Source organism: Rhagoletis zephyria, unplaced genomic scaffold (genome assembly GCF_001687245.7).
Source record: "Rhagoletis zephyria isolate East Lansing unplaced genomic scaffold, Rhagoletis_zephyria_1.1 Rzeph_scaffold_00140, whole genome shotgun sequence".
NCBI lineage: Eukaryota > Metazoa > Arthropoda > Insecta > Diptera > Tephritidae > Rhagoletis > Rhagoletis zephyria.
Genome location: NW_016157224.1, coordinates 407,538 through 431,235, shown reverse-complemented (window position 1 = coordinate 431,235; position 23,698 = coordinate 407,538). Strand labels below are relative to the sequence as shown.

The window sequence follows — 23,698 nt, the reverse complement described above, 5'->3', positions numbered from 1 at the left end:
ATCAGATCAAGTGAAGGCAGGCAGCGATGAAAATGGTAATACTAAACTACAAAACTTTTAACGGCAGTAGTAAAAACGCGGAATCAGGAAATGTTTAATAACAAAGTAAAAATTCACAAGTAAGAGTAAAATCAATATGGTTCAACAAAGTTCGGAGCAACGAGCAGCTTAAAAAAAAAAACAAAAGAGTGCTAATGTAGTATGTATTTATAAATGTTTGCAAAAAAATGTAATATTCAACAATAACAGTGTGGACGAGAAGAAAATAAAACAACGAGATGAATGCATCAAAAAACCATACACACATAATTTCATAAAATCAATTTTTAATGTAAACTAAAATCGAAAGAATAACGAATTTTAAGCCAAAAGCTTTTAGCTACATTCAGTAAATAAATCCAAAGCACTCTAATAAAAATCAAAGAAAATGAAAAAAATAACGCCCATCAAAAGGCCACTATGCTGGGAAAGGTAAAAAAAAGCTACACATAAGCTGTATAGAACGAAAATTTCAACGAAGACTGATTTTGTTTAGTTAGCATCTAACACAAAAAAAAACTATTTCAAAGAAATACTGACTTACAGACACCTATGAGAAACGCTTGTGATTCAAAGCACATAATTGAACAAGGCAAATCCAGCGAATCAATTATGCAAAAGTTCCACGGAATACCATATGGTAAATATTTCATGAGCAGCATTGGCGGAAGCAGCGTAATGGAACAAAAAATGCTTGTGATCGCCACAATTTTGATTGCAAATGCTTGTATAGCGGGTGAGTACGGCTACTAGTTTTTTATTTTTATAAATATTATATTGATATGTGTGTTAAAATTTTTAATATTTCTATATGTATATATATATATATATATGTATAAGTAAATATATATGTATGTATTAAAGTTATAGAATTATGCTGATCATTTTGATGCCCTAACTCAGATGGTTATTTTACAGCGCAATTCTGGCAGCTCTCTTTCAATTCGCCACAGTCTTTTAAAAGACAAAAGTCTTTCGTAAGACAATTTCCAGTTCTGACAACTATCTTGAAAGCCCTTTACTCTTTTTCGTAAGACTAATTGGAAGATCTGCTAACGAGGAGGTCTTACCGCTATTTCGTTTAGCAATAAGTTTTTTAAAAATTAAATTAAATTAAAAAATATCTTATTTTTCTTAGTTAAACAAAAAAAACTACAAATTAAAAAAAAAATTAAACGAAATGAAAATAAAGCAAAAATAAATAAAAAATACTTTTAAAAATTAAATGAAATAAAAGAATCTTTTTAAATCAACAAAATCTAAAAATTAAATTAGCAAAAAAAAATTTTGTAAAAAAGAAAATAGCACTTAAAATTAAAAAAAAAAATTAAAAAAAAAATTTATTTGTAAAACAAAATCTATTAATCAAAAGAAAATTAAATTAAAATAATACCCTTGTGCACAAGTGTGCTCGGGTATAAAGACAAAAAAAGTAAAATAAGATCCTAAAATTAAATGAAATAAAATAATATGTTTTTCTTTTTGAAAACAACAAAATCTTAAACCTAAAAGAAAATGAAATTAACAAAAGCAAAATAAATTTTATGGAAAAAGAATATGGAAATGAAATAAGTTTCGAAAAATTAAATGAAATTAAAAATTATATTTTTCTTTTTTAAATAATTAAGAAATTGTTAGTTTTTGAAAATGTTTAAATCTTCTTTATTCTCTTGCGATCATATTTTTTGCGTATACCGTTATGTACAAACATTAGTTCACTTACTAAAATATTTATCAAACTATTAAAAACGAGCCATTCTCTTTGATTCTTCAAACCAGTCATATGATAATAAGTAATCATCCGCAATTTTCTTGTACGTGAAATGCACTTACGATCGGTTTGGGTAAGGTTTAACCCCTAAACTCCCTTTGTGTTCACCGCTACTGAATTCTATAAAATGTCAGTTTTCAAAAATTTAAAATGTACATGTGTATTTTAAATTGCTATGAAAATTGTGTTGCTAGCTTCATGTTGCCAACATGTTGCAAGGTTTTTCTCAGCGTGAACAAAATGGTACTTTGCTGAGGAAATGTTGTGGAATTTCACACTTACTTCACAGAAAGAAATTTTATATTTAGGAATTTTGACATCTGATACTCCACCTGCCTGTTGCCTCACTCTTTCCTCAAGAAATAATGGAACGGGCAAGCATGGGTTGCCTTGTGCTCTTTTTCCACAAAAAAACTTTAGAAAACTGTACTGGGGGCCATCTTTAAAAATTTTTGAGAAATCAAGATTATATAAAACTCTCACCCATATAAAAATATTTGATTTAACGTATGAAATTAATTGATTTAAAATTAACAAAATTGCTTTTCAAACATAGTTTGGAAATAAAACTTTTTAAATTTCATCACGGATTTAGCTTGTTAGGACATATTTCAGATGAGCTATTTAAGTAGAGATTGTTGATTAATCTGCACTTAAATGGCAAACCTGTGCTATTTAAATATTAGATATGCAACCCTGTGTTTGTATCAAACAGCAATCAGCTGTTCAGCAAAAAATTTAAAAAAACGACCAAATGCAAGAAAAATTTCAAGGAACCAGCAAAGTAGTGTAGCCACTTTTTTGGCATATTTAAATAAGATTGACCTGATACCCAACGAAAGCTAAATGGTATTTAAATAGTGATACAAAATTAAACTTAAGTGTCATTTAAATTAACATCTTAAATTGGCCCTTAATCACACAGATTCTGAAATTCTTAAATCTTTTCATAAACTTAATAAACAAAATAATGTTTTCTTAAACTCTTCATTGACATCTATGCATGTTTTTAATTATGTATGTATATTAAAAGGTTTCAATAAACACGTTAATTAAATTGATTTTCACTTTTTTAGCAGTTCAAAACCCTTTAAAAGAATTAAAAAGAAAGCTTTTTTAATTCTCGCTCAATTTTTATCACATTAAAATACCTTGATTAACTTCTTAATGAAATTTCTTTTGAATCTATAAGCAGCTTCAGAAGTATCCATTTTCGAGATAAAATTTCCTTAAACCCTTCTCGTTTGAAAACCCATACTCGTTTGAAAACCCATACTAAAATATTGGATTTAATTTGTTTTAACCTTTCCAACAACAACTCGATTTCAGAATTAAAAACTACTTTTTTACTTCCTAAATCAAGAATCCCATTTAAAGGGCATTGCATGACCCCAATTGGATGCTTCCGCAGGGTCCAACTATGAAGCCACTTCCTTGAAGTTGATCCCTCTATCGGAGACGAAAGAAAGAAGCTATCAAAGGGTTGGCTCTAAAGTGTTCTCCATTTGCATTTATTAGTCACGTATACATTGGCTTAAAACCGGAACGAAATGCTTTAAAGTTTTTAAATTTACATACATTTTCAACATTAAGCCGCTTCTTTAAAATAGAAAAAAAAAATCATCTCCAAATGAAATATTTTTGTAACTAATAGTGTTGTTACTCTATCAAAGCTTGGCCTTTACTGGTATCATCCACTCAGCTAGAATTAGAGCTGCTAAACTCTTACCCATAGGCAGAAGCGCTCTTATCAACTAAAACACACAGAAACAAAAAAAAAAAATGCAAACATTCCATCGCCATAGTCACTCATCCATTCAGACGTGCATACATATGTATGTATGCCCAGTCACTCATGCAAATACACAGGCAGGCGCAGCCAAGAGAATCGTACAAAATTCATTTTCAATTTGAGAAAACTTTTATTTTGCTTGGCAAAGTATATACATACATAGCTGTTTGTGCAATTTTGAAGAGTACTTTTTTGCATATTAAATTTTCAGTCTTAGAAATGTTTGCATTTATGCAATATGCGCTTCCATCTGTCTATTTTTTCACCATTTCTGTTGTTTAGTTTGAATTAATTATCTACGAGTCTTATTTATGGATATAAGTTGATTCAGTATTCTATGGAAAAATAAGGTAATAACAATAAAAATGCAAATACTACTCACTTTTATTGTCTACCAGTTATTATCCTTTTGTTTTACATCAGTCGGCAGAGCATCTGCGTTTTTTAGTCGTCATACGTACGAGTATCTCATAAGCTTACACTTTCAGTTCACCTTTTCACTTCCCCGACAATATGTACTGACAGCTCATCCTCGACCTGATCCCTTTCACTCCGTCGCTTCATGACTTTTGCATGTATTTAGTTGTACATACATTTGGAATTCTCTTGACAAAAGTATGTGCGGAATTATTCGAATGTTTGTAAGTGTTGTTTGGTATTTTCGCATGAGGTTGTTTAAAATCCTTCATGATTTTATTTGCTCTTGATACTTGAACAAAGGTGCATTTCCATAAATATGTAAATATGTACAGGGTGCTGCAATAAGGCTGCAAATTTTCTTTTGTGAATAAAACGCAACAAAATTTTGTTTAAGCCAGGTTTTTTTAATTCTTCATTTTTTTGCCATTTAATGCCTAGTGGAAATCCGGCATAAGGTATGAAAAATTATATATCAGTCTAAAGGTATTTTGAGGTTGAAAGGAAAAAAGTTAATCAAATTTCAAATTGTTTTAATTGACACTAATACGATTACTAAAACATGTATGTATGTACATACATACGGGGACGGAAATACCTCCTAAATGTATTCTTTAATATTGATAGTAAGTTAGAGAAACGTGCCAAGCAACATGGCATAAACCGTCCTTTTCACGTAGCCCCAGAGCACAAAGTTCAACGGTGTCAAATCCCAAGATCTCGGCGGCCATTTGACCTCGTTGTTTTGTGGGATAATGCGATCAAGGAACTTCGTTCTCAATAGAGCCATTGTTTCATGAGCTGTGGGGGAAGTGGCGCCGTTCTCTTGAAATCACATATTTTCCAGGTCCATCTCATCTAATTAAGGTCATGCAACGTTTTTTTTTTTCGTGTCACGATAATGTTCACTATACACCGTAAAATATCTACACCAAACAGTGACTCGATGTGGGTGCGTAGTTCTTTTCTTGAATGTCATGTGGATTTTCTGTATCATAAATTTGGCAGTTTTGTGCTTGTTACCATATCTGTCTAGGTGGAAATGCCTTATTGCTCATGATAATTTTTTTTTTTTTTTTTTAATAGGCTTCAACTACTTTTTGTTTAAGCATCCAATTGCAATCCACAGAACGGTGCTGTAGGAAAGGTTCAATTCTTTTGCACGACGCCGAATTGAGGTTGTCGTGGCCTGAGCCACATTTACGACCTACACGGATGTTGTCACGTTCTGCACTGACCGGATGTTGTAAAATTTCTACACCTGGCTGATTGTTGACTCAGAAGGGCGGTTATGTTGACCGGAAAATATCACGCAATGCTCGAATATATTCATAAACCGTTTGAATTACTTTTACGAGTGGTTCAACTGAGTATCGCTCCATGACTAAGTGTGCCTTAAGGTTAAATCAGTGGTGACATACCATAACGCCATAGCCGTACCATTGCCGTAACCGTAACCTCATCAACTATCATCGATTATAGGTGTCATAACCATAAACAGCCGATTTTTCGTATTCAATAATGTCGGTGTAGCCAGACGCGAAACAAGACGCGGAAAATGTGTAATATCGTAGGATATTAACTTAAAACTGAACAGCAGATCATAAAAAATATATACATCAAATTAAAGGTACTAACTTTTACTTTCTTAATAACATAAATTTCTTCTGCATTAATTATGAAATTTTGTTAAACGATGTTATTTTATGAAAGAATACGAATTTTTTTTCTTCTTCTAGTTAGTACTTTTGGCTTAAAAATATAAAAAAGCGTATAAATTATGTACATAAACTGAAGGATAAATTAATTGTCTTTGTTTTGACATAATTATCTTTTGAATCGGTTGTGTAGTTCATAAGATGTTAATATTTAAAAAACTCAAAAAATTTAAATTTAACCTTTTATATCATTTTTATATTTTTGCGCCAAATAATTTTGGTACAGTTGAAATCTGCGTGAGAAGTTCTAACCAGCCACATGCATAGCTAAATGGTTCATATCAGACCTGTTAACTTTGGGTTACGATTACTAATCAAAACGATTACATAGGTTCGGTAATCGTAATGAATAATTTAATTAGTGTTTAAAACCGAGGAATTAGTAATCAATTATATTTAGAATTAATCAAAAAACAATCATGATTATTTATCATTGAAACAATAATCAACAATAATCAAAAATAATCAGTTGATTAAATTTGGTGATTACTTTTGATTATTTTTGATTTTTTAATTATATTTAATTATTTGTTCGATTTCATTGTAAAGAAACATACTTGAATAAACATACATACATATCTAACTTACAGGCATACCCTGTTATCTATGGTCATTTGAAAGAACAACGTAACACCATACTTCATAGCTACATACATAGTTTGTCGTCAAAACATTTTTTTTCCGTCTGAGCAATACACTTTATTTAAAATAATTTACATAATTATAAATAATCAAAAATAATCAAAAAAAAATTAGCTTTTTGATTATTTTTGATTTTTTTCTTACAATTGGCTAAAAATATGATTATTTTTTTTGATTATTTTTAATGGTAATCTGTAATTATTAATTTAAAAGTGGAAATAATGGTAATTAATCATTTAGCAGATTAAAAAAAAAAATAATTAATTTAATCGGTACTCATTACTTAACAGCTCTGGTTCATATTCTATACTTATGCTAAAACGTTGGCTGTGAACAATATATATATATTTTTTTAACGTCTGGCAACACGTTCTTAGTCGCACTTCAGATATCAGCTGATTATGGTTATGGCGGAAATTCAATTGGTGTCTATGGTTATGGTTATAGCTATGGCGTTATGGTGTGGCACCACTAATCGAATACAGTGTTGGCCATAAGGTTGGATGGAACAGATATTTTATATGTTTATGGTTATGTCACCACTAATTTAACCAATACCAATAGTCTGAATAAAAATAAAAGGAAAAACTAACGTAACACAAATAATCTGCATCACCCTATATTTGCAATACACTCGTATGTACAATCTACATTGAGGCACTATACGTATGTTCCTTTGCATGTAACGTTCACATAAATTAGAATATGCATATATTATTCAAGGAATAACTGAATTCATTCGCATAACAGGCGCTTCCAATGTACTTTATGCATAGGCTTTCCTTTGAAGTATGTGTTAATTTATTACTGACAGCTTTTCTCACTTAAAATCTTAACTGTTATGTAGTGAGAGCGCGTACTGCGTGCAAGTTTGTATAAAAGTTAGTGCAAATGTGTTGCTACTTGTCTACACTCGTATTTATAGTTGCTTACTGTGTGTAGCTAGTGGCATTCGGTAGCTTAAAATCGAAGACTATTTGACTATTTTGATTGGCATTCTCGGAGCTGCATTGTAAACATGTTTTTCAATAGAATATCCAAAAAATTTTAACGCATATAAAGGAACCGTTTCCAAGCCTAATAGCACTCGCTGAAGAAAATTGAGTGCTCGGTATGATACTCAGAAAAGGTATCTACCGCCAATCTATACTTGACACTGGTTTTGTTGTATCACTGTTCTCACCTTGTGTTGGTTGTGAAGAGGGAATTAACTTACTTTAATCTGTGTTATAACTGGCTAGTTTTGTCGTTCTTCAACATTGGACAAAGCTTATATTCCGTGAATCCTGTTTGAGTCGAAACCTGTGTGCAGTCACAATAGCAGGCGCAGTTTTACGAAAGCAGCTGTTTTAAGAAAGTGCGCTGTAAAGTTAATAACACTAAGAAACACTCTTGGGTGTACATTAGGGTGGTCCAACAAAAAGTAAAGTCGGAAATTTAATGCTCTCACCCCCTAGGATTGTTCCATACCGCAAAAAGTATACCCCTGTTTTTTTTTTTTATTTTAAAATCAAAATATATTTAGAGGTCGCTCAAAGCGCTCAAAGTTTCCCATGTATGGGGAAAAAAAGACTTTTCGTAGAAATGGCATAGAATCCATGGAAATCAAAATTTTTCAATCCGAAAGCTCTGCTTCTCTTCAGAAGACTTCAGAGAATAATGCCCTATTGTTTATTTAAACATTTTTTAATTTTAACTATTTTTTAAGGGTCTCTGAAATATCCCAAAAAAAAATCAAATATAAAAACAGAAATATACAAAAGAAAAAAAGAAAAAATAGTTTAAATTAAAAAACGTTTAAATAAACAATTGGGCATTATTCTCTGAAGTCCTTTGAAGAGAAGCAGAGTTTTCAGATTGAAACATTTAGATTTTCATGGATTCTATGCCATTTCTACGAAAAGCATTTTTTCCCCATACAATATACATGGGAAACTTTGAGCGCTTTGAGCGACCTCTAAATATATTTTGATTTTAAAATAAAAAAAACAGGGGCATACTTTTTTCGGTATAGAACAATCCTAGGGGATGAGAGCATTAAATTTCCGATTTTACTTTTCTCCCATATATTTTTGGACCACCCTAGTGTACATACCACAATATCCCCAAAATCAAAATCCGCAGAATCAAAATCCCCAAACCTAAGATCTCCAAAAACAAAATCCCCATTTTTTTGTTTAGACCAAAAATAAGAATATTATTAAGTTTTGGAAAATGGGCGTAGTCACGCCCCCTTTTGGTTACATGTGTTTTATCTTGGTAACCGCTGCACCAATTTCTTCCAAACTTGGCACTGTTGTTGGCCTTGGTACAGCATACCAAATGATAAAATTTTGGAAACTGAGGCGTGGCACCGCCCACTTATGATCACATATAAGTATATCGGTAACCGTTCTACCAATTTGTACCAAACTCGGTACGGTTATTGTGCTTGCCACGTGTAAGCAAAGCACTGTAAATTACTGAAATCGAACTAAGGCCGTTTTCCATATAACGGTAAATTTCAGAAATGCTTGAAACTTCAATATTTCGAAATTGAAGGACGCTAATTTACTCAAAATTGATACACCCCGGCTTACCATGTAGCGGTAGCTTACGGAAAGGTGAAAAACATATATTTAATACTTGCGCCGGGTATTTAATGTTCGGCTCCGCATGAACTTAGACTCTATTACTTGGTTTTTGTAGATAGGCTCCACTGGCCCTCATGGCCTCATAATTATGTACATAAAAACTTGTATACATACATTTATAAATATTGTTATAAATTGAAAAAGTGTACATTGTGAATTAATAAGAGCGAGAAGAAGCATTTATATTGATTTTACACTATATTATATTAAGATAAATATTTTTCGAGTCTTCTATAAACTATATATACATTTTTGAGTATATATATATTTTTAAGTATTTAAAGACTTTATTTGAATACTTACATTATAAAAGTTGGGGCTTGGTTTGGGACCCGTTCGGGACTATATACAAAATTTTTTCGCACTCATAATTATTATCAAAAGACTTTTATAATATAAGTCTCAAAATAAAAGTCTTTGAAGACTTAAAAGTATTTATCTCGCTGAAAAGACTTCTATTATATATATATATATATATTGTCACACATAATTATTATCAAAAGACTTTTATAATTCTTACGAAAACTTAAATGACTTTTTTTAAAACTCCACCATGAAAAAATTATTATTCTGGGTCTCTGTTTTTTTTTTTTGTCGCACGGTATAATCAATCTGTCACAAATCTGTCTACAGCAGACAAATATTCTTATGCCTGGCGATTCCGGCGCAGACAGGTTGCATTGTATACGCATTTGTGGCAATTGTTCCTACCTATGTAACTACATATGTATGTATGTAAATATGTAACCATTGTCATAAGCTATTTACACTTGATGGAGTACTTTAATTTATTGTGCATAGCTACAACATGTAAATCTCGAATATAAATATTATTCATACCTATACAAAGTCGTAAATGCTATTGAATACAAATTAGTTTACACAACGGAGCAATTTTCGGTAACCGTATTAAATATAAGTGTTCTACAAAGCTCTGGGGCCCTTCTTTGATTTTGATTTTCATTTTAGTAGAGCAAGGAGAACAATGATATACGAATTTTGTAAACGTTTAATTTTAATGAAATTTACGTCATTCCCATTTATTGGAATTAGAATACACAATTTAGTACTTTACATTGTGAAATGAAAAAATCGATCGAATCATGATGATGAAATACGACTGTAGTATTTGAATTTCCAAACTCATATCGCTGATTGATGTCAAATAATTTCAGTAGATGGTGGGCGTTAATAAATAAGCGTTCAAAACTATGGTTGAATCCGATTTGCGCGTTGTGCGAGCTAAAGCCGTTTTCACAGTGGGGAACTAATACACATTCGGCAGTAAACTATCGATTTCCAGTAGAAGGTCAGGTAAGGTTTGAAGGCGTGTATGAAAAGTTTAAAACTTCTACACGGAGACATAATTGATTATTGCGTGGCATCTTCTGCAGAGAGAACTCATTGATATATGTATGTATGCCATCGTTGGAACATCGGTGTCGTTACACAAAGTCTCGTAATGGCGCTGCGGTAAGAAGTCTTACTGCAGATCACTAAAACCAAGCGCATAAATGCATCCTAAATGTACTACTAAAAATTATTTTCATGATATTAATAAAATTTTTGCACATGCAGTCATGGCGCAAAATTCATCAGTGCAGTGCCAATGGATTTCCTACAGGCTCTTAAAGTAAATAATGTGAGCATGAAACTTTGAAACGCAAAATCACACAACCGCAAAATTTTTGACACATTCATTACAAAAGCAGCTTTAATTACGGGAAGATGAATAAAGTTACGTAAACCTTTACAAAGTTTCATAATACAAAAATTATTACTAATTTTATGGCTGCTGCTAATGAGAAAATAATTTGTCACAAATTCGTGGATTAAATATTATTAATATCCATTTGTGTGAATATGCAGAGTAGGACGCGACATAGAGATTAGTGCTCAACACACCACCCTAATAAATACCTGAGGGTTGTGCTGGTAGGGAAACGGCGCATCACTGTTGAAGGTTTAATGAGTTAAAGTTTCACACTCACTGGTTAGACTTGACTTAGGACAAGGCTTTTGATGGAACATGGGTTGCTACGAAATTCGGTACGATACAATCGCGCATAGAGAATTTCGGATACCCGTCAACTATCAGAACTACTCAGTCTTGCCCTACTAGAGTGGATCTCAGCCCGGCCGAATAATTTTCTTTCTTTGCCCCTCGTAAGACAGGTCAAAAAAAATTGAAAAAAATTTGTTGCGCCAAATGCTAAAGATGTTTTTAATAGACTGAAATTATTTTGGATTTAGATATCGAATGGTATTAAAAGACGCAGAAGAGTGGTAAGGAGTCCCAGTAAAGTTTTGTTGTAATAGCAAAATATCGGGAAATCATAGGGCTCATTGACGAAAAACAAAATGAACAGGCCAAGTTCCTCAGGCACAAAAGGAATGTTATTCACAATCGTCGGGTAGTTATAGCGGTACGTAAGTTGCTTTGGCCGTTGATAGGTCCGTGGAGCAGCATAAGCCAGTTTCGATAATATAGCTTGACTGAGTCTTAACTGGGTAGTCCGAAAGTGGTTTAAGCCCGTGATATCGCCTAAAGACCCATGGTGAAAGCTTCGTTTACAGGTCACACCATCTAACCCTGCGGATACTTTGGAGAAACTCAGAAACTTTAACTCCGGAATACCCATGCAAAATTATAGAGTGGCCAAAGTGAAGCAAATGAAAGGAACAAAACACCATTTTGTGACTGCCAAAATGTACAAATCTGTACAAGTGTCCAATTCGTGTGCTCCCTGCTTAATTATGAGTGCGAGAAGCCTACCCGGAAGAGCTATAAAATGCAACGTCAGTCAACTTAGCGGATTTCAAAGAAGTTTAACATCCACACAGCGACCATAGTATGGATGTTTTTTTTTAATTGTGCATTTAAAAAATTGTGTTCTGGTATGCTAAAGTAGAGGCAGAAAACCTTCTAAATTTACATAATGAATGCTTTGCGGACAGTTCGAAAGGTGCTTTTTATAAGATATAAGTTTTTGTCTGCAGCTCCATTCGCGTTAAGTTTGAATTAAATGGAGCCCAACTCTAAACCTCGCCTCCTGCTCTCTTTCAGCTAACCATGCAGCTTTCGCTTAACCTGTTTCGTTATCCATGCCATTATATTTCATTAATCAAACCAATTAAACTTAATTTGACTTTTAAACAGGTGGCAACCCTCTGTAAAAATAGCTCCCTTCGAAACAAAGCTCTTTTTATAGCTCTTTCGATTGAAATTCATGCCGTAATATTTTATTAAACTTGTTAATTGAATTTGGCCTTTGAAAAGGTGGCAACCTTCTTGGAAATATTATCAAATTAAAATCTTTTTAAACTTCTTTCATTTGCCATCCATATTGTACTATGCACTTCATTTAAACTTTTATTGAAATTGGATTTAACTTTTCAAACAAGTGGCAACACGTAAAAATAGTTTGAAAATAAAGTTTTTTTTTAAATCTCGTTCATTTGGCACCAATTTTAATAATGTTTCCTTGAACTTATAATTTAAGTCGAATTAATCTTTTTTAGCATGAAAATATCCGGATCCACAGCTATTTTTGTGCTAAAATTTATCCAAACAGAACATTTCACAATTTTTCTAAAATTTCCTTAAGTTCATATTAAAATAAAATTACTTATGCACCCAAAGAATATACTTATTGTACATTCATGCATATGTACATATATTAAGCAATTAAATATTCATACACCAAATTAAAATTCAATCCCGCTAAATATTCAGATGCAAATTAATCGAGGGTTTTTTTGAATTTTAAATATTCATGAATTGTGTCTGTCGTCGCACTTTCAAAAGACTTTACTACATTTATTGTGCAAATTTACGCGCGCAGTGTCAATTATGCTAAGCCTTGTAGCAAATAAAAATCCTTTTGTTGAATATTTATCGAGGCGATAACAATTCATTTAACTGGCTTTCCCTTATTTGGGGATTTCGTTGCAGAGTAACTTGTTCAACAAAATGGTTTTGTTATGGAGCAACGATTTTTCTTTTTTTGTATACAAAAAAATTGTCTGCCGAATTATTGAAGCTTAAATTGAAGGTTTACCAACCGAAATAAAATCAAAAGCCAATAAAAAGGAAAATAAGAGATAAAATACAAGCATGAGGAAATAAATGATTCGAAATAAAAGAAGTGAGAAATACTATGATTCAAAAAGGCATAACTGCCATGTACACAACATTTCAATTTCAGCAATTTGTGGCAATTCTTTCAGAGGGGAATTCCAGTCCCTTTTTGAATTTTCTACTTGATTAGTTTCAGTTGTAGAAAGTTGGTGTCTATGCAACAAACAGATTTTCGTTTCTTTGATTAAACTACAGAATCGTATGTATGTATGTTTGTATATAAATATGTATGTAGGTGCCCTGCTAGCGCACTATACATATGTATATTCACACGCGCGCCTATATTTGTACACGAAAAAGCACTCAATGTGTAAATTGAAATAAAGTGAAATAAATTCCCATAAATCTGACAGGAGTTTATAGTAGCTGCTCTTTTTACTGAACCTTTTTCCGTGTAAGTAAAGAGTTACTTTCTATTGACATTGACAACGTTGTCCTTAATACCAGAGATATCAGCGCAGCCTACTTCAAATTAGAGAGGGAGGAAATGTAGGTTTGTGTAGCGGGTAAAGAGGACAAAATACAAAATACATTCTGGCATTCGCGTATTAGGACGCAAGCCACAGACGTTGTCGGCAAGTCATCCTTCGGAGATTTGAAAGATTTAGGCTCTCCACTTATTTATGCACACCAAACGAATACTTGCGATCCTCTCATTTACATATTAAATTGCGCCCTCAATCAAATTACAACTGCATGAAATACTCACAAACATTTCACCCAAATGTGATAAAATTAGGAATCACCTTTCATGCGGCACCTTGCCGAATGCTTGAGTTACATAGATGCAGGATGAAAGATTGCATAGCGGTACTCGCTGAGTTCGAACATCTTTCAAAGACAGAACTCAGAAAATATTTAGGGCATTTACAGTTAGAAATCCTATAGAACAATTTTAATAATTATTTTACATAAAAAAGTGTTAAGCTTAAGATTTTACGACGGTTAAAACGTCTTGTGAATCCCCGAATCGTATCTGGCATTTTAATGAAATTTTGTCCAGAACAAAACTTATGGTTTAAAATACTTTCTGCTTCCTTAAAGGACACCTAAATAACCCCGTCTGATAGATCTCAGTATGACCAAAGATTTTTCACAGGGCATGTGCTGACGTCTCATCGTCTTCAAGACAAAGTTGACATTCTGTCTGTGAGGACAAAGCAAATCGGCCTTACTTAGAAAGCAATCATTTGTGACTAGTTAGGTAATCAGTGAAGTTATAACCAAAGAGCCCTGCCTATCTAATACCTTCTGCAGCTCCGCAGTACTTACTGTCAGTGTACGAAAATAAACTATATTGTACGTTACTATTTCGTTTCGTTTATTACTTCAACAGTTCGGTAGAATACAAAACAAAACGGCTGAGTTCACTTTGGCGATAGTACACTACAGTAGTTTAGTAGTTACAGACGAAACAGCAAACGAAATGAATCGTGCAGGGAAAATATATGTATGTATGTACATATATGCAATAACTAAATACAAAATGAATGGCTGCAATGAATAAAAAAAATAAAAATGTTTTTTAATTGAATTGGATATGAAAATTTACAGAAAAAATTATTTTTCACGTAATTGAAACATTTGCATACATATAAAACGTACCCTATGGTACAATTGTCACAAACGAAAAGCAAACGTTTCTCGTTGGGGAAAATGACAGTGAATCTTACAATTTGTTTCTGACTATGTACAAAACTGTACAAAACCACAAATGATATGATGATCGATGAGCAAATGGGAATTGTTTTGTACACTTTATTTTCGTACCCTGCTTACTGTGTTATGCGTTTACCCACTCAGTATTTATGAGTAGTGAGCTTAGTAAACAAAAAGCTTCCGGTTCATGGAAATTGTTAACAATTCGTCTCTTGAGAACTTCTCGGCTCCTTCGTTACCTTTGATAACATTGCGGCCTGCCGGTCCATACAGTATTGCCTTGTTTTTTTTTTCATGAATAATATTTTGGGTGTTAAAAAAAATGTGGTCAGTGTTTTCCGGGATTTTGGGACTTTTTCAAGATCTTCAGGGCATTTTCGAGTTTTGGTTGGTTGTTTTCTTTCGAGATTTTTTCGGGTACTTTTTCTTTATCTTTAGGAATTTCCCTCTTTGATCGAAAAGTAATAAGCAATTTTTTCTTTTTATTGTTTTAGGCCGAATTCACAGTACATAGTTGTCCATGGAAATTCATGTCGCCTAAAATAGTACACTGTAGAAAATATTAGTTTTTCTATAAAAATGTGATTTTCGGTAAAAAAAAAAATTTAATTTAATAAGAGTTCAGCTGGTTTAAACTCATCTCAAAATTTACACCTCAATATTTTTTTGGTCCGAAATATTTTTTTCTTTACATTCTTTATAAAAAAAAGAGGATACCTATTGATTGATATTCGGAAATCTCGAAAAAATTTCCAAAATTTCGAGCTCACTTCACGGATTTGGTGTATTTCAAATTGATATTTATGTTTTTGATAGGTATAAAAGACAAAATCTATATTCAAATTTTTAACTTTCTTATTTATTTAAATTTTGTATTAAATACTCCGAATTGTATTTAACAATTTTAATATTGAGGTATAAATATTCCATGGAATACTGAGAATAGGAAAATCGATAGTTAAACCCCTATCAGAGGTTAACTAAGCTCTGTGAATTCAGCCTGTGGTCATTGATAAAAAATGAGACTCTTCGGTTATTTACAGATTTTCTTGAGGCCTTTTTGAGATTTTCTTCAGTTTTTTTTTTTGAAAGTTTTGTGATTTACTGGTGTTATTAAAGGTTTTTAGGGCATTTAGATGTTTCCTCCGCACTGTTTAAGAGTTTTTTGCACGATTTTTCGGGGTTTATTTAAGACTTTTCGGTATGTTGGGGAGTTGTTGGAATTTGAAATTTTTTTTCGGCGCAGAATTTTTTGGAAATATTCGAAATATTTGTTTTTATTTTCCAAATTCGGTACTTATTTGGGATTTTCCGAATTTTGTCGGCACTTTTTATTATTTATTTGTGAATTATGGTTTTTTCATGATTTTCGGTACCTTTTCGGGATTCTGGCTATTTTTTGTCATCAAATTTGTTTCGTGAGTCTTCGGAAGTTTGTCGCAATATTCAGAATATTTCCCATTTTCTCTTCTTTCGAGATTTTGTGGATATATTTTGCAGATTTCTGAGGTTTTGTCGAGACTATTTGGTTACTTTAAAATGCTTGTTGTCGTCTTTTCGGTATTTTTCCGGGACGTTTTGGAGTTTTTCGAGATTTTGTCAAGAGTTTTTGAGATTTAGGGAATTTTGGGTAATTTTGATATAAATGTTTTTTTTTCGGGAATCTTCGAAAGTGTTTTAATACATTAGGAATGTTTCCTTTTTTGCGATTTATTTCTCCGTCACTGAGTTTCGAGATTTATTGGATTATTATTGGATTATTGGGCTTTTTAGAATGGTCGGTATTTTTTCGGGACCTTGTTTTTTGAGGTATTTTGGATTTTTTCGGAACCTTTCGGATTTTTACGGACTTTGCGAAATTATATCGGAATTCTTTGAAATTTTTTATAAAAATTTCAGAACTTTTCCGACTTTTCGAGTTTTATTCTGACCCTTTAAGGTTTCTCGTAAATTTTCATGTTCAAACTTACATTTAAATACTACAATAATTTGCTGTTTGAATCCTTAATAAAGGAAAAAATACAGGTTATTTCAGGCTCAGAAAATATTAGGTTTACCTTAAAAAATAACAAAGAGTTGGTATTACCTTACATTCATATACATATATACGCATGTAAGTATTTAGCTCCACTAAGAAGCTATGCGAAAAACTTTACCGTTGAATTTGTGAAGCAATCAACAGTCAGCAAGTATCAAAAACATTAGGGGTATTCACGATCCGGTGCATACTGTCTAGCATGGTGCATAAATAGCATGATTGGCTAATTTTGTTGTTGTTTGAACACATGAAACAACAAGAATCATGCTATTTATGTTATCCATGCACCATGCTAGGCAGTATGCACCGGATCGTGAATACCCCCAATGTTTAGCACAAACAAATTATGCAGAACCTTGCGGCGTCAGGCGCTAGTCGTGTAGAGTAAGAAACGCCAAATCGCTGCTGGTATGTCGACAACCGGATGCGTGTAGAGACAGACAAGCGGTGCAATGGCAAACCGCCAACGGAAAACCACCGACAAACTAAATAAAGTGACTGGCAAACCGACAAGCCAGACACAACCATCAAAACGAGCCATCAACTCATCAAATTTATACAAATTGCGGAAATTTGAATATTTGTCGAGGGCGCGGACGGTTTTCTGGCGGGCATATGCAAGCAGCAGCAATATAGGACTAAAACAAAAAAAAAAAACAAAAACAAGAAAGAGGTTGCAGAGGTCCCTCTGGGGAAAGACAATAAAGTTAGAGCAATGATTGGGGAAGGTAAGGTTGAAAGTAAAGAGTAGAAGTAGGAGAGGAAATTGGCAAGGATAAAGTAAACTCGCGCGTGTGAAGTAGTGCCGACAATGGTAACAATTATTAATGCAATAGTGGAAAACAAAGAACAAAGGAGTCAATTTGCTTTTGGCTACGGCATTTTTAAATTTATTTATAAATAGGAGTATTTTCTTAGATTGAAAAAAAAAAACCCAGAAAAGTATTTGCTGAAATGATAAAGCTTTTATGAACTATCGTTTTCTTTGCTTAGCTTTCGGCAAAGTTGTAAAGATTTATTAAAATATCAATCAATTTCCGCTCTATAAAATCTGCAGCTAATTGAAAAGTAATATGGCAGAAAACCGAGTTAAAGACATAAAAGTTTCCGATTTTTTCCAAATATCCTTTGTTAGTTTACCACAGGCATTTGTGCGGAAAGAACTGCAATCAGCATATATGTACATTGGGGTGGTCCAAAAACAGTAAAGTCGGAATTGTAATGCTCTCACCCCCTAGGTTTTTTCTATATCGAAAAAAGTTTACCCGTTTTTTTTTTTTTGAAATTAAAAAAATATTTAGAGGTCGCTCACAGCGCTCAAAGTTTTCCATGTATTTTTATATATGAAAAATAAATTTTTTCGTAGAAATGGTATATAATTCTTAAAAGTCAATATTTTTCGAGCGGAATACTCTGGTTCTCTTCAGGAGACTTTCAATAACAATACCCAGCTGTTTATTTAACCATTTTTTAATACTGACGATTTTTTATTGGTGCCCCATTGCATTTTTCGGGGTTTTTGTGGGTTTTTGGCGGACCTATAAGTTATGGTTGCAATGAAAAAATGGCTAAATAAACAATTGGGTATTATTATTGGGAATCTCCTGCAGATAAACAGAGTTTTCTGTAGAAAAATATTGATTTTTAACTATTACTAACGGGTGATTTTTTAAGAGCTTGATAACTTTTTTTTTAAAAAAAACGCATAAAATTTGCAAAATCTCATCGGTTCTTTATTTGAAACGTTAGATTGGTCCATGACATTTACTTTTTGAAGATAATTTCATTTAAATGTTGACCGCGGCTGCGTCTTAGGTGGTCCATTCGGAAAGTCCAATTTTGGGCAACTTTTTCGAGCATTTCGGCCGGAATAGCCCGAATTTCTTCGGAAATGTTGTCTTCCAAAGCTGGAATAGTTGCTGGCTTATTTCTGTAGACTTTAGACTTGACGTAGCCCCACAAAAAATAGTCTAAAGGCGTCAAATCGCATGATCTTGGTGGCCAACTTACCGGTCCATTTCTTGAGATGAATTGTTCTCCGAAGTTTTCCCTCAAAATGGCCANTCAAAGCATACTGAGCATCTTTCTCTTTGACACCATGTCTGAAATCCCACGTGATCTGTCAAATACTAATGCATGAAAATCCTAACCTCAAAAAAATCACCCGTTATTACAATACTATTTCTACGAAAAGTATAAAATACATGGAAAGCTTTGAGCGACCTCTAAATATTTTTTGATTTCAAAATAAAAAAATAAGGGTATATTTTTTTCGGTATAGAACAATTCTAGGGGGTGAGAGCATAAAAATTCCGACTTTACTTTTGCAAATGCATTTTTGGACCACCTTAATGTACATACAAACCTACAAGTAACATTTATATATGTATGTGTGTTCGCCTGTGCCTGCCGCTGTGTAATTGTTTGGCACATCCTAACCCGTACAGCTGCCATGTCATAAAATGCTAATGGAATTGACTGCCGGCGATTGGAATTATTTAAGTGATTTTAGTGGCGTGGAAGTTGCTGTAGCTCTCCTTGCTGCCGATTTTGCGTCTCTGCTGCTTCGCTGCTCATTCATTCGTGGCATATTCGCTCAATTCATTTTTCTTTGTTTGGCTTCAGCTATTCTACATAAATCGCCTGCGGCTATTGCATACCATACAACAACTGACTAACTGACTCCATTATGGCCACCGTCCCCCATCTCCACCTCGATCTTCCTGACTACCCATTATCGTATAATGATTTCAACCAAACAGGAAGCTATGAGTTACCTTTGTTGGGGGCTATAGATGAAATTTAGCTGCCGTTGCAATTTAGGTACAAACTGATATACATAAACTACGACTAAGTGTGTTTTCCCTGCCGGAAAGAGTTAGTATTAGGAAGTAATAAATTATTACCTGAATAGTCAGTTAATGTATAATAATTGACTCGCATTGAGTAGCAAAGTAAGGGGTGGTGCAAGAGTTTAGCCAATGTACAGTAAAACTACATATATGCGAATTAAAGGATGGTATTTCGGTAACGAAGGCCTTTTGAATTTTCAGTTCCAACTCTGAAAATTGGTTCCGGTTCAATTGGATGCTTTAGGGAACCGCAGTTCACCAAATTCATCAGAGAATTCATTGTCATAGTAACCTGGCACCCACACAAGTTCAAGCTCATTCCATATTGTAACGGAGTTCAGCATTAAATTGCATTCGTGGACCTTTAGAGCAGCTTGGCACTGCTTTTTGTCCGCGACACCTTTCGCCAATAATACAGTCTACCACTTTGCAGTAAAGACTTCCGCTTCAAAGACCGTTACCATTACACCCAAAGCAGTAAAAAATCTGAAGTTACCATCCGGATGCCATCCGGCTTCAGTCCCAATTTCAGTCTTTGAGCTGTCGGTATAGAAAGTTTTCACTGAGCTTCTTAAGAGATTGTCTAGATCTCGCCATTGCTCCCTTGTTGGAAGCATAATGGCGTACTTTCTCCCAAAGGAGAATCTGGGTATAAGTTTGTCATTAGGTACCGAAAACAAAGGGCATTGCTGGTCTGACAACCTTCTAAAAAACTCTCTGTTCCCAGGACTCCGATCGTCGTGCTACAATCTAAAAGAGCACAGTCGACATATTGTTAGACAATGGAAACACCACCATACAACAGCAGAGTACGTAACGATTGGTCTGACTAAAGCTATGTACATCGGGTATACTGGTATTGGACTCCAGGTCTTACAAAAGGTTCTTCGACATTTTCCGAAAGCTTTCAGCTTGGCGTCAATTCTCTATGTCTGCTTGGTATCTAGAGTTACCCTTAGGCTGATTGGAGTTTTTTGCCGCCGCATAGTCATCCTTTCCTGGTTTGGGAATGAAGACTACCCTAACTTTTTTCCAAGGAGTGGCAAAGTGGTCGAACCTCAGACAGGCGCAAAAAACTCTTATTAGAGCCCCTATAAGCCTGTCTCCCAACATTTTAGCATTTTCGTAAAAAGTGGCTCCTTGCTCACAGTCACCACCCGTGCTGCTATGTGCCAGTTTAGCCTGGTGGCCCTTCTCGTCGTCCTGCCCACTTCCATATCTCTGCCTGTGCCAGGAATTAACTTGATACCCGGAAAATGAGTCTCCAAGAGAGGTTTGTGTGTTTCCATAAACGACGTGGTATAAGTCTATCAGGTTTTCTGTGAGAATTAAGCCTGACTTTCAGGTCCTGTTAAAGTACCTTACACATCATGGCAGACTTTTTCATGTTATGAATATCACTGCAGAAGTCTCTTCAAGAGCCTTATTGAAAAGTGCAAATTTGCCTCTTATGGTATTCGAACCAGTCCTCCTCTTTTCAGGACCGCATTTCCCTGGATGCTTCTTATCAGCGGACATACTTCTCAACCAATCAAAATACTCATTACCTTCCGGGTGGCCTCTTCAATGGATGTAAGGTTTTAAGTTTGGTAGGAGCAACCTACGCTTTTCCAGGTCTGTCTTTCGAGGATTACGACCTTTTGGCACTCTCCAAGTGTCGGTTCCTAGCCTAAGTTCAATGAACCAATGATCAGACAGAGATTCGTATTCCAAGTCCATCCATTCTTTGATATGATCCACCATAACTTCGTTGGTTACGATTGGATCTATCACTTCTTTTCTTCTGCTTGTACTTAAGTGCTCATAACTTCTATATTTGTTAGATGAGTAAGGTCCTATTTTATTGACGTCCTAGAAAGAAACTAAAAATATTTTGTCATTTTGATGTTCGTACCGAAAGTAATTTTTTTTTTGAAATTTTGATATTCCTTTCTGACGTAGTCTGAAATAGGCTTATACTGTATACCATGATAAAAACATAGCAAGGTAGAACCGTTCTCTCAATTTGTCGGCCATGATTTTTTTTTGAAGTTTGCCAACATTTTAAAATCATATAAAAGTGAAAATAAAAAATTGAAATTGTTCGAAATTGTTGTTGCTTGAGATTGAAAATGAAAATGTGTGTGTGAGTTTGTGAGTAAATTTAAAAATTAAATTGTTTGGAAACGTCAAGAATTTTAAAAGTGACTCTCAGCGGTTCTACCTTACTATATTTTTATCATGCATGAGCCGATTCGTCAAATTACGAGTATGTGAGTAAACGTGTTTTAGTCGAAAATGGTGTTGCGCCTACGTTAGAATATGCAGGACTTTATGTTCTAGTGCGGTTTAGAAATAAAAGAGACTGTTGCCTTTTTTACGTTTTGGAATGCACCCTGTATTTAAATGAAAACTTAAAAAATATAAATTAAAAGATGAAAAAATAACCACTCATATTTATATACCCGTAGTTGCGTATGTAATGTATGTATACACCCCGTAGCACCATACTTAGGGCCAGCTTCTCAATGTCTGGTTAACACTAATCTCCGGTCAATATAGTTATCGACGTTACTGACTCCATGAATATAACACTGTGTCGGTAACGTCGGTAACGATGTTTAACTGGGGATAAGTGTTAACAAGAGTTGGTGAAAACGGCCCTTAGTCATCTAACAAATTATGATTTTTTAGATTCACAATGAAAAAATTAGTAATTACTGTACTGTTTCGCCTAAATGAACGTTTTAAGGCTAAAATTTTTCAAATACTGAATTCATTTTTTATTGTACTTGTTTCTGGAACTCCATTGATTGAAATAAATGCGAGCGTTTTTTCTCTGCAGTGTGAAGGGAGTGACACTAAAAAGGCAACTCGTGAGATTTTCTCATATGCTTGTGCGCGATGTAACAGAAAAGTTTATAAAGAACTTCACTGCTTAGTGCTTGTTCTTTGCAAAATGTGTACTCTTTCCAGAATTTCGAGTATGTGGCAGATTAAATTTCTAGTAGGGATAGTTGTTTTGTACCTTGTGTGTACATGCGAGCATATACTATTTATATACATATGTATGTATTTACGAGTATTTGCTCACTACCTACATATTTTGCGCAAAACACGTGCGTGTCTTTATGTGACAAAATGCTCCGGAAATCGAACTGCGTATCATACATTGTTGTCACTTCATCAAGCCGAAGAAGTAGTACATACATTGATTACACTGTGTAACAATGAAAATACACATTTTTTTTAGATATATATACATACCATACAAATGATGCTGAATTACTCTTTATATTATTCTTAATATGGTGTACAAATTTCGTGGAGGTGTCTTTTGCGAGGAATTCTTCAACAACCCAAACTTAAGGCTAACGAATTGCAGAAGTGTTTTCCAAGAAGATATAGTCCTCGAAAGACTAGCTCACGGTCTGGAAGCACTAGATTTCTCTAATTTATTCTTAACCCATTGGTAGAGGGCCTCGGGTGTAAGAATTTATTGTGACGTCGTGAGCTGAAAACTTGCTCTAGCTGCTAGTCTCTTAAAATTTCCTCCAATCCCGCCGCAAGCAGATTTCCCATGTGAACTTGCAACAAAGTTCAATTCTGCCATTTAAGGGAGTTTCGTGATTTCAGACCCTTTAGTAAAGTTAATAATATTTATTCATATTTTTTTGGTTTTTTTACACCCCATTCCCCTTTCAAAAATATACTTCTTCAAATTTCAAGGATCTAAAGTCCATATGCCTAAGTAGCCCATTACGCCCATATGGGTACTTACAATGTTTTTATGTAAAAATAAATATTTTTTAAAATGCTATAATCAAAAAAAAACATCAAAAAGAAAAAATGTTTACTTAATTTTTAACGTAGAATACGTCTTACCTTAAGGTATGGGGGCTATGTTCAAATGTTGTAGTTGTAATTTTTAGAGCTTCACAAAAACGCTTATTGCACGAGAACTAATAAAGCGATTTCAAAGAAAAGTGTGGCGTTTCAAAGATAAAATTCCAAACC

At 33.7% G+C, this 23,698-nt stretch overlaps 1 protein-coding gene across 1 annotated transcript in view; it reads left to right on the top strand.

Annotated features, from left to right (window-relative positions):
* Positions 1-572: 572 nt before the first annotated feature.
* Positions 573-23,698, top strand: part of LOC108381730 (uncharacterized) — an 80,590-nt gene continuing 57,464 nt past the window's right edge. Inside the window, exon 1 of the mRNA XM_017638141.1 lies at positions 573-775. Coding sequence (XP_017493630.1) covers positions 592-775 — 184 coding nt within the window. The 5' untranslated portion in view covers positions 573-591. The remainder of the gene's footprint in view (positions 776-23,698) is intronic.